Genomic DNA, 12,103 nt, shown 5'->3' with positions numbered 1-12,103 from the left:
CAATATTTAACCTCCTGCTTCACTGCGATAAAGAACCTGGCGGTTTGTTCCCTCTCCAAACAGATACCCACAACATCCCGGGAGATTCCCCTCCACCCACCGCATAGTCACAACCCCACCCAGTTTATAGGTCCTCGCTTGGACACCACACAGAAACAAGAGTATCCTCAGATAATTTATTCTGAATTTTCATATAAACAGGTAATTATCCCATATTTTACATGCAGAGCAATTTTGATATTCCAAAAAAAAAAAAAAAAGGCAAATTCTGTACATGGTGCTACTTGGCTCTTGTAGGAAAACGTTGGAAAAATAAGAACTGATCTCTTGGTGGGTTTTGCGTCTCCGAGTTGATTTCTGCATAAAAGCCGAGGCGCCTTTGACCCTGCGTGGCTGACGTTGGACGGGAGGTGTCTGCTGCTCACACGCAGGGCCTGGGACCCCCAGGCCCACAAGGTAGAGAGTAAATAAGCCATTCCTGAATGTGTGTGTGGACACACACGCTTTGGGTTGGGGGAGGCTGTTCCTTTCTTCTCAAACGAGGCCAAGAGCCCCAGATCCCCGGTCTGAGTTTGAACAAGGATTTTTTTAGGGCCCACACGTAGATTAAAACGTGGCTGGAGGCTGGTTCTGGACCTTGACTGGTATGAGAAGATGACCGTGAGCTCAAAAAGTCATTGTTTTCCTCTGTTTCTGGGAGACCCCTGAGGAGACGTTCACTTCCAGGCACAGCCTCTGAATGTCCACTGCATTCTCTCATGGCTTCGAAAGAACAAATGCCCATCTGTTCTTTCTATCCAACCTCAAGTCTGGCATAAACCAATAGTCTGAAGAACATTCCAGAAGATTTTCTGAAGGGACACCATTCTACAGGTATCATTTATATACAGTCAGCATGTCCACGTTCCCCACTCCCAACAAAATCGGCATTTCTGAATCGCCTATGGAGCCAAGTGGCATCCGAACCCCAAACTTCCACCCACCACAAAGCAGAAAAAGATTGTCATTTGGGGGACTACAGCACATCCCATCATGTACCCAGATGGCGAGCGTGGGCCAAGCCCTGATGCTGTTCCTGCCCACTGACCAATGTTATGACGGCTACAAATAAACACCTCCCAACCCAACAAGCACATTTCATGGCAGACCATCCACCCTGGCTGGAGGCATGGAAGATCTGACCGTCAGTTAGAGGCAGTCTCCAATGGTCTCGGCGTTGTCGGTGCAGATCTTTGCACCAATTCCCACATTTTCTTTCAGTTGTGCTCAACGTCTATCCAGAGAACCAGCAGCACTTCTTGCTTCTTACTAGCTCAAAAGGACAGAAAATCACCCAGAACAGCTCCCAGAATACAAACATTTCCAGACGTGTGTTTGACATCACTGGTCCAGAGAGAAAAAAACTATGTGGATGTTGCCACATAAATTAAAAGGGGTTTTAAAATACTGAGACACCTTTCAAAACACACAACACAAAGTGCCATCCAAACCTGGCTTTGTTGCTTTTTTTGGTAACCCATCAATCACTACAATCCTCCAGGACATCCATTTCTAGGACTAAAGTTCTGTTGTGACAGAGTCAGCATTATCTGACGCCAAAGGAGGCTGTGACCCAAGCCTGCCTCCTCTTTCACTGCAGCAGCAGAGACGGCTAAATGAAGCTAGGGAACTCCAGTTGACGAAGGCGGGCGCCCAGCACTCTACAGTACCTCTCCAGGGCCAGTGGAAGAAAGCGCCTCTGCAGGGCTGGTGCCTCTAGGTATGGGAGGGGCAGCGAGGTTTGGCGAGTATGACACCACTCCTGCTAGCCCTGCCCAGACTTACACACGGGTTATCAAAATGCCCCCAAGGTCAAACAGCATCAGCTCGCGCTCAACCGAACCAAAATACAGGGGGTCCAAGGTCTTGTTGCTAAAAGATGTGTTCAGCATCTTGGTGGGTTTGGGGGTGACATTTCTCAACATACCCCCTTCCCACTCAGAGAATAAAAAGGGACTCTGCATTGGGGGTTTGTGTGTGAGGTGCCCATGACAGTGATTTTTTTCCACCCCCCCCCCAAAAAAAAGCATCTCAATCTGCTGGCTCTGTACCAAAGCCTGTCTTTGCCTCAACGGGGGAACTTCCCTCACCAAAGAAGGGTTACTCAGGACTGGATGCCCCCCATACATCAGATACATCGCGATGGCCTGAAACTCGGTTCATTTCAAGGGCCACAGTATCAATGGATGGAGGATCCAAAAAAAAAAAAAAAAAAAGGAAGATTAAACTCAGAGGAGAATATTATCAGCCAGAAAAAGGATCTATGCTCACACGAAAGCCATACTTTAGCCCAACTCCCTCCCTCAAAATTCCTACTGGTCCCTGGCATTCAGAATCAGCTGAAGCAAATTTTCCCTGATTCAGATCAGATCCAGGCAGAATTCTGAAGTCTCAAAGATGTCCATTATTGAATCACATCCTAACAATACACTGAGGTAGATTGTGCTGGGAAAAGAAAATCATTACCCCACATTCACCTGTTTATTTTTCTTTGAAAAAAAAAAAAATTTACATGCACTCCATTTCTTACGAAAGTGATTTTTTACAGTGATTTTTATATATTAAAATAAATAATTTTCCCCTAATATAAGAAAACCTTTCTGAGTTAGAAAAATGTGAAAATCGCTGCTAGTGTGGTATATGGCCACTACAAATTTACTACGAAAAGAACAAAATACCTAGATCTACGTGTTTTGTCTTCTTATTAATTTACGTACAGACCCTCTTTTATGTACAAAATAAATTTGGCGAAAATAATTTCTGTGCTCCTTGTACCCAATCACTGAGGCTCCCCAGAAATATTCTGACATGCTGTCATTTCTCAAATCATATAAATAAGATAGCCAGAGGCAACTGGGATGCGTGTCTACCTGTGTTCTTCATCGAGAATTGAGAAGGTTCGGAGGTCACCGTGGCATCTCTATCCTGTTCTTAAAACCCACAACTCTTAAGAGAAGAAGGAAGCAATCGAAAACTTGTGAGAAAATGCACTCAAGGGATAACCCATGCGTGATGACTGGGACGAACCAAAGTGATGAGTTCACCGTGTTCTTTATTTGAGCAGCTGTAGTTCTTTCCCCAAAGGGAAGCAACGGTGGCATCACGCTCCTTTGCAAGTTCTTGGTAGTGTGAAGGTCCTTAGCGGTTTCTCCTCCAGACTGTACTCTCTTAGGGACTGCAAGATCGTTAAGTACCTGAGAATTCAGCTCAGGCCCCACACCTGGCCCAGCTGAGGTCACTGGGTACAAGGCAGCTTCTGGGAAGTCAGCTCTGAGGACAGTCGGACGCCCTGAGGGCGGAGGGCACCAGACAGGCACGTCTTCATACGGCTAGCGTTCTCGAAGTCCACCCGCACTGTCCCACTTTGGGATCTGATTGTGCTGTGTTTGCACAAGCCCTGCAGGACGTGCACACACAGCTGAGGAAGCTCGAGAGGTACGTACAGGGAACCAGAAGATCCAAGAGCCACGAGCGTGTTCGAAGGCAGGGCTCAGCTTACCAGAAACCAAATCATCTATCAGGCACCACCGCCCACACGCTCAGCGTGGCCCGATCACGACGTCCACAAGGGTTAGCAGCTAACGTGGCTTTAGTCCCAGAAAAATGGATGCCTTGAAGACCGAGGAAAGAGGCCATTGGTGCCTGGCTCCCCCTCCCCACACAGGCAGACAGACCCCCATGCCCTACCCGCCCCCCGGGGAAATGATCAATAACTTATGAGGCTGATGCTGGAGATTTTTTTTTTTAAATTAAATATGTTACAAATATATTCTCAAAACTCTTCATCATCTCAGTTCTTCTTTTTTTTTTTTTTTTTTTTTTTTTTTTAAATGTCCTGGCTTTGTTTGGTCTTGAAAAGATCCATTATCCCTCCAAACGACTCCCATGGCTCCTGGAAAACATTTTTCACCAAAGTTAAGGGAGAGAAGAGTCCTGAGGCTAGACTTGGGACTGAAGGAGAATCTTGAGGGCGCAGTAGATAAGAAGGAAGGGAGGCGGGGAGCAGATCAGGGGCTCACACACTCCAGAAGAGCAGAACCTTCATGGCTGACCCCCAAAGCGGCCACTCAGCACGCATGGTTTGCGCACACACACGCACACGCACACACGCACACGAGTACACACACGAACCACACCCCAGGACTGCAAAACTATATCCAAAGTACAAAAGCAGCAGCTATTGGTCAATTTGAGGAACTGATTTTGTGAAGGAAAAAAAAAAAAAAATCCTTCTGGATGAAAAAAGACTTTCCTGAAGCCCACTCTGCAAAGTTTCGAATTCTACTAGGACAGAGTTTTTTGTTTTTTGTTTTCTTTCTTTCTCACTTTTGTTCCACAAACAAGATTTATGTTTTACACTGTAGCTCAGACACCAGCAAAAAAAAAAAAAACAAAAACCAACACTTTGTAAAAACAGGTGCTTTCTTTCAATCTGCTAGGGAAAAAAAAAAAAAAAAAAAAAGTAACATCCGGGCTTGAAACCTCGGTGGTCCAAAAGGACAGCAGCCGTGGAAACCCCTTTCCCATCTAGGTTCACAGTTAAGTTCTCAGATGACTAGTCAAATTGGCAAAAAAAAAAAAAAAAACCAATGTGTTTTAAGTCAGAAGAGGAACAGAAATGGATAGTCATGATCTCTGAGCTCCATTTGACACTGTGGCTGAGTCGTGTAAGAATCCTGAGTTTTCTGAAGGCCTTCGAAGCAGAGGAAAGCGAAGACAGGAACCACCCCCCGAGCAGGGGCCGTTAGGAAGGATTCGACCGGGGCAGAGTCAGAATCCGTCCGTTTTTCTTGCCCCCGTTCATGTGGGTGTAGGGGATGTGCTCCTGATAGTTTCTCTTTAGCCCCAGCGCGGACCCTCCATCTCGGCCCCCGGCCTCCTCCCTCTGCGCATGTGACGACCGGTCCAGGGGGACACTCTCCATGTCCTCAAATTCCATCTCCAGCTCCTCGCTCTCGGGCACCTTGTTCTCCTCGCTGTGGAAGAAGGAAACTTCGGGAAAACTGGGGTGCAGCTCGTCCTTGAGCAGGTCGACAATTTCCAGGAAGGTCGGCCGCAGCTTGGGGTTGAACTGCCAGCACATGCGCATCAGGTCGGTGCTGCGGGACAGAGGGCACGTGGAGGGTGAGGCGCGGGGGGGGGCCCCCGCCAATCGGCGCCCTCCCCACCCCTGGCCTGCGGCCCACACCCACGGGGACAAGTGCCGACACCGGAAAGGCGACAGTCAAGCAGAAACAGCGATTCTAGGGGCGCTGAAAGACGGTTTTATAAAGAGAGTCGAGGGGGGCCGTCTCATCCCCAAACCCGATCCAGAAGGGCCTCTCCTGATGCTGCTACATGCTGAAGGCCATCGTTCACCGTTGTTTTTCTTTGAACTTTTTAACTTGTATTATTTATTTATTTTTATGGTTTTGGCCGCGCCACCCGGCTTGCGGGATCTTTGTTCCCCGACCAGGAAGCGAACCCGTGCCCGCTGCGGTGGAAGCGTGGAGTCCTAACCACTGGACCGCCAGGGAAGCCCCCATCATTTTTTAAAATATTGAAGTATGGTTGATTTACAACGATGTGTTAGTTTCAGGTGTACAGCAAAGTGATTCAGTTATATATATATATATATATATACATATAGATATCCTTTTATATATAAAAGAATATATATCGTCTTTTAAAGATTTTCCCTTACAGATTATTACAAAATATTGAGTATAGTTCCCTGTGCTCTACAGTAGGTCCTTGTTTGTTTACCTATTTTATATATGGTAATGTGTATCCGTTAATCCCAAACTCCGAATTTATCCCTCCCCCCACCCTTTCCCCTTTGGTAACTGTAAGTTTGTTTTCTATGCCTGTGGGTCTATTTTCTGTCGGTTCCTCACTCTATATGTACATCCCTGCACCTGCTGAGGGCAGCCGCGTGGACTGACCCTAGAGAGCTAGTTCTGAGTGGCTGTCCTGCAGGCCCCGCCCCCGCTCTCTAGAGGGTGGGGGGTGGCGGGCGGGTGGAGACTATGACTTTGCCTAGGACAGGCCCCGAGGGCTTGGGGTTTCCATTTTACCTCCTCCTTTCCCCACTGTAACTTCTTCTAGGGCAGGGGTTGGCAAACTTCGGCCCTGGACCAAATATGGCCCCCTGAGTGTTTTTGTAAATAAAGTTTTATTGGCACGCAGCCACACCCCATCCAATTATGCATCATCCACCGCTGCTTCCAGCTACAAGGCAGAGAGCCACCCAGCCCACAAAGCTGAAAATACTTACACTATGGCCCTTTAGAGAAAAAGTTTGCAGGCCCCCACCCTAGGGTCTACATGTCATTTCCCTGGTCCTGGAACTACACCTAGCTGCTAATTGGCTTGGCAAGGAAAGGCCCTTCATGAGGAGATGTTTAAAAATATTTTACTCAGAGTTTCTAAGTAACTCTGCTTCATATATATATATATATATATTTTTGCATATGAGGTTTCTTCAAACTGTGTTTTCTAAACAGCTATCTTATTCTTTTGAGGATGAAGCATCAAAATGGCCTCCCTCCATGGATTTTTTTCAGGAGGGCAAAGTTTTTTCTTAAGAAACACTGATAAGGAAATTTATATGTAGTAAATGCTTATTGTAGAAAGTTAGAAAACACCCAAACATATGGAGAAAATACAGCTTGCACACAACTCTCCTTCAGATATAACCTCTTGTCTCTTCTATCTGGATACATTTGGAAATGTAAGTTACACACATTTATTACACTTATTTTAACATAAGCTAATCCACTGAGTTATAAAATATAAGCATCATCTGAAATGTCAATTTCTGCTTCACATTATTTTATCAATTTACTTGGCAATTCTCATATTGTTGGATGTTTTGATCATTTTTTTTTTTTGAGATTTAAATAACATTGCTGTGAGTAGCTATGACAACAGGGTGATAAGAAAGATTATCTAACCATACCATTGACAGAACTGAATATTAAAACTCTCCCTTCTTTCCTCCCTCCCTCCCTCCTTCCTTCCCTTCCTTCCTTCTTCCTTCCTTCTATTGCTAGTTTAGGAAGACAGTACTTTCTTTATTTTACTTTACATTTATTGGACTATTATGATGCTGGATAATCTGTTAAGTGTTTAATGATGTGCATTTGGTGTTTGTGTTGTACAGTTGCTCCTACAACAAAAATTTAAGACAAATATTGGGAGGGGAATATGTCATACATACCCCTGACAATTTTTTTTTTTTTTAGTGTTTATGCTCAGTGATTTCTTTTTTCCACTTTTAATGAGATATAATTGACATATACCATTGTATTATTTTCCTGACAAAAATGTTACGTGTATGAAGAATAGATAAACCTAAGTCTCCACTCCATCTCCCCAGTCCCCAGTTTCCTTCCCAAAGTAACAACTCCTGTGCAATTTCCTATACAACCTTCCGAAAATATGAAACGCAATAGAACATACGTCTAAAGATATAATATACAAACACCAGCCTGTATGTAGACACAGTATGCAAATACAAGTGTGCAGCAGAGATGCAGCAGGCAAGCGCGAGCACACATACAGACATCATAAGTGGAATAAAAACACAAGTGTGCGTGCAAAGGAAAAAGCTGCAAACACAAGGACACGTAGACACACGACACACAAACACGAGTATCCAGGCAAAAAAGGGCAAAGACTTTTGAATGAGCACCTCCACACACTGTACCCCGTTGCTACACTTACACTCTCTCTGGACAGTTGTCGGGTTGATCCAGATACCCTCCATCCATGACAAATTTTAACACCTGCTCGTTTGATAGGCCTTGGTAAGGCTGTTCTGCCAAGCTGGTAATTTCCCAAAGGACCACGCCAAAGGACCTGCCAAGGGCAATCGGGAATGGTAACAAAGAAGCCGTTAAAATACACACAACACCCACCCCCACCCCCTTCTTGCTCTACTAGGAGCTGGACGGTCAGTTCACTGGACAATTCATGCTGCAGCTCAGAAATGCCTACAAGATTAGTGTCCACTGGTATGTCGCGGTAGCTGTGCAAGGGTCCCCAGACATACCATCCCTTCTTTTTCTAGATGGAGAAGCCCCGAGGGAGGCAGTTTTTAAGGGACCCCTCTCGCACTGGTCACACCGGCAGAGCAACCTGGAATCCAAGTGCAGTGTTCTGTCCACCAACCCACGCATGACTCACCACATGTCCGAAGAAGTGGTAAAGACCCCGTCCTTCAGGGATTCGGGTGCCATCCACCGCACAGGGAGCAGACCCTTGCCCCCTTTCCGGTAGTAATCCGTTTCGTAGATGTCTCTGGTCATTCCAAAGTCTGACAACGAAGAGTAGTTCGCAGGCTCTTAGCCTTCAGCCTGTGGCCAGCTGTCTGCCATCTTTTCCGCCCCACCCCTGGTAGAGCCCTCAGATGGAGGCACCTGCCCCAGGTGTGAGCTCACCTGGGTCCCAGCCAAATCCAGGGAGAAGGGATCCTGAAGGGTACTCATGGGCATGTGGCGGGAGCGAATGGGCCACCATTTAAAGGGAAAGAAGAAGAACGACCAAGTAGCCAAGAAGTGATGTTCTGACCTGGAGCTTGGGAATCTCACCCCCAGCAATGCCTCCTTCCTACCCATGACCTCACAGGCACCCCAAGCTGGACTTTTCATGCTCTGCAAGCAACCTACCGTTCGCCGCTGGATCTGGCCGCACCACCCACCCAGCTGCCCAGCCAGAAACCCAGTGCTGGGTCTTCCCTTGGCCACCCCCTTTCCCCACGCCCCGCAGAAAAGACAGTGGCGAGTCCTGCCCCTCACCCTCCACATCCCTCTCTAGTCTGTCCCTCTCCACAGCCCGGGACGCCCCCAGGCCCCCCACCCCCCGATCTCTCACCCGCAGGACCCTCCCTCCATCCGGACCCTGGCAGCCCACTGCCCGAGAGGAGCTACAGAAGTAGGATCACGTCACTTCCGGCTTCGCACCGGCGACACAGGATAACATCGAGATGACCTGCCATGACCGACAAGGACCTTCCCCGCCTGGCCCCTGCCTCCCTCCTCAGCCTCACATCTCACACTGCCCTGCTCCCCTCTACGCTCACCTTATTCACGCCACACCAGCCGCCCTCCCAACCTCACAGCCTCTGCACGTGCCGCGGCTCCTGAGACGCCGCCTCTCAGGTCAACTTCTAACCCTGCAAGTCTTGGTTAAAACGTTGCCTCCGTATGGACAGAGAGGCCTTTCCTCTCTCCATCGTGGAACTGAACGCGTTGCTTCCTTCAGCACTCTCTCCCCAGTCTCCACGGTCTTATTTACATGTCAACGATTTTACTGTTCATCTAGAACAGCTCTGCCCAGTAGAACTTTCTGTGATGATGAACGTGGTCTATATACCACACTGTCCAATACTGTTCAAGGTTCCCAGTTCGACTGATGGCCTTAATATTTCATTTTAGTTTACTGAATTTATTTTACTTTATTTTACTGAATTATTAGTGTAACTTAGTTCACTGAATTTTAGTTATCTTATTTTACTTTACTGAATTAATTAACTCATTTCATTTTATTTTACTATTTAATTTCATTTTATTTTACTGGAGTTAAACTAACTTAAATTAGTTTCCTACATTTTCATTATTTTATTTTATTTTGCTGAATTTATTTTTATTTTACTGAATATATTTTATGGAATTTATTTTATTTTACTGAATTTAAATTAGTTTAAATCAGTTTACTGAATTTAATGTATTTTATTTTACTGAATTTACATCGAACACAGTGGCCAGTGGCTGCTGTGCTGGACGGTGCAGATAAAAATTGCGAGCTGCAAATAAGAACTGCAAGCTGCACAAGAGCAGAAAAATCACGGTGACTCATTCACCCTTGCCCCTGTAACACCTCCTGCAGCACCTGGCAAAAGTGCGACTTGAAGAAGTGAATGAGTGAATTAATGAACAAATGCAATTAAATTACAGCATGAGGACTAGGTCCCCGTCCAAACCCTGCCCCTTCCCAATATTAGAAAAGATCGAAGCACTTGCTGTAGACAACTCCTCCTGAAATCAGAAGGCCCAGCCCATACATTTCAAAGCAGAAAGCCAGACGCACCTCCAATCTTGACGGTAAAATCGTGGGCAACCATGCAGTTTCGAGCTGCGAGGTCCCGGTGTACAAACTTCTTGGCGTTCAGGTATGCCATCCCGTCGGCGATCTCCGCAGCCATCTGAATCATCTCTTGCAGGGTAGGGGGAGGGCGGCCGGGGTTATTCTAAAGTCGAAACATGGGGTCGTGTTCAGCGACACCAGTGCCCGAGGCCGGGAGCGGGCCCCCCACCGGGTACCTGGAGGCAGCTCACCTCGGCCTCAGGCCGCAGGGAACGGAGGTAGCTCTTCAAGTCCCCGTGAGCCATCAACTCCATCACTACCAGCGTCGGCTGGCCTTTGGATACCACCCCCAGGAGGCGGACCTGTGGAACAAGCATGGGGGCGGAGGGGGCAGTCCTTGGATGAGGGTCTGTGGAAGATGTCCACTCACCCGGGTCTCCCTGTCTGGTACCTGCACCACGCACCGCGCCCTGCTCCTGAGTGGACTGTGGAAAGCCCTGGTCTGCCTGGCTGAAACACCAAGGTCAATGTCTTGTTGGGTTGGGGAGTGGGAGAATTCAGAACTCACAGTCTGGTGGGAGGGGGAAGCAGACAGACCGGCCCCCCCCACAGCAACATGTCAAGGCAAAGCCTCGTATCTCTGAACACAAAGGTCCACTTCCAGGGCTTTGCATAGCTGTTCCCACCGCCTGACCCTCTGTTCCCTCGCCTGAGCTGACTGTCCTCAGCTGGGCTGTCCACACGGCTCGGTCCCTACACTGTGAAGTCTCTGCTCAAATACGCCTTCGCCGCTGCCGCATTCCCCGTTTCCCAACTCTGCCCTCCTCTCCCCTGTTGCCATAGCATCATCTCCTTGTGGACAACATCATTAATCTACTGGGTTTAGACTCTGTCTCCACCCGCGGAATTGAGAGCTCCAGGAGGGCAGACATCTGCTGCATCCCGGAGAGGAGAATGGAGCTCAGTACAGAGCAGGTGCTCCTTGAATATGCGTGGGGCAAGGATGAAAGGACACAGGCTCAAGGAGAAATTAAGGGACCATGGTGGGAGCAGAAAGGCAGGGAGAGTCTGTGCTGACTTGCGGGGAGCAGGGAAGGGGTAGACCACTGTGTTTAAAGGTTACAAAGGAGCCAGGAAGAGGGAAGAGATGGAAGATTCTGGAAAGCAATGGGACAGTGAAAAGGGTCTTGCTCTGAGTGAGGTGGGAGAGGAGGGGATTTGAGAAATGAGAAGGGAAGGGCCACCTTTATTTTGGATGTTCAGCAGAGTCGGGGCTGGGCAGGAGGTCCACACCCAGCATCCTCACCCGCTCTATGCAGCAGGAGGAGGGACAGGTATTAAAGGAAGACTCTTCCTGCTCCTGGAGCCAACTCGGGACTCACCACGTGGTGGCAGGTGAAGCCCTTCATGACCGAGGCCTCGTTGAGAAATTCGATCCGCTCTCGCAGGCTGGCGGACTCGTTGACCGTCTTCACCGCCACTCGGGTCTCCGCCTCGCCCTTGACAATGTCCCTGGCGTTGCCCTCGTACACCATGCCGAAGGAGCCCTGCCCCAGTTCTCGCAGGAGCGTGATCTTCTCTCGAGGCACCTCCCACTCATCCGGCACGTACACAGAGCAGGGAAACACTACACCTCACTTATCGAAACAGCACCCTCGGAGGATCCCTCAGGGGTCCCTGGCCATCTCCCACCTGAGCTCCCCCCCTTCCAAACGTTCACTAAGTGGCTCCTGTGATCCAGACCCTGTGCCGGGCAGTGGGCACAGAGCCAGGAACAGGACAGGCAGAGAGTGGAGAAGGAGTCCAGGGTTCTGGCCAGCAAATGCTGAGTTGAGCCTGCATCCCCATCCTTTCTGTCTGATTTCAGAGCCCTGTACCAAAGGATGCTAACTCCCATCTGAGCCTGTTATTTCTGCAAAGTACCAGGGGGATAGGGGATGACCCTATCTGACAGGTGAGTGAGCTCACCCAAGACCACCCAGTGCCAGTGGATCTG

The 12,103-nt window shown here is 48.3% G+C and overlaps 1 protein-coding gene across 4 annotated transcripts in view; it reads right to left on the bottom strand.

Annotated features, from left to right (window-relative positions):
• Positions 1-3,833: 3,833 nt before the first annotated feature.
• Positions 3,834-12,103, bottom strand: part of INSR (insulin receptor) — a 133,505-nt gene continuing 125,235 nt past the window's right edge. For all 4 annotated transcript variants that reach the window (XM_059062581.2, XM_059062582.2, XM_059062583.2 and 1 more), the window contains 6 exons: positions 11,490-11,734; positions 10,359-10,469; positions 10,111-10,270; positions 8,209-8,338; positions 7,747-7,881; positions 3,834-5,138 (listed from right to left, as the gene is read on the bottom strand). In XM_059062581.2, the coding sequence (XP_058918564.1) occupies positions 4,784-5,138; positions 7,747-7,881; positions 8,209-8,338; positions 10,111-10,270; positions 10,359-10,469; positions 11,490-11,734 (1,136 nt within the window). In that variant the 3' untranslated portion in view covers positions 3,834-4,783. The remainder of the gene's footprint in view (positions 5,139-7,746; positions 7,882-8,208; positions 8,339-10,110; positions 10,271-10,358; positions 10,470-11,489; positions 11,735-12,103) is intronic.

Source organism: Kogia breviceps, chromosome 4 (genome assembly GCF_026419965.1).
Source record: "Kogia breviceps isolate mKogBre1 chromosome 4, mKogBre1 haplotype 1, whole genome shotgun sequence".
NCBI lineage: Eukaryota > Metazoa > Chordata > Mammalia > Artiodactyla > Physeteridae > Kogia > Kogia breviceps.
This window is presented reverse-complemented; position numbering and strand designations above follow the sequence as displayed.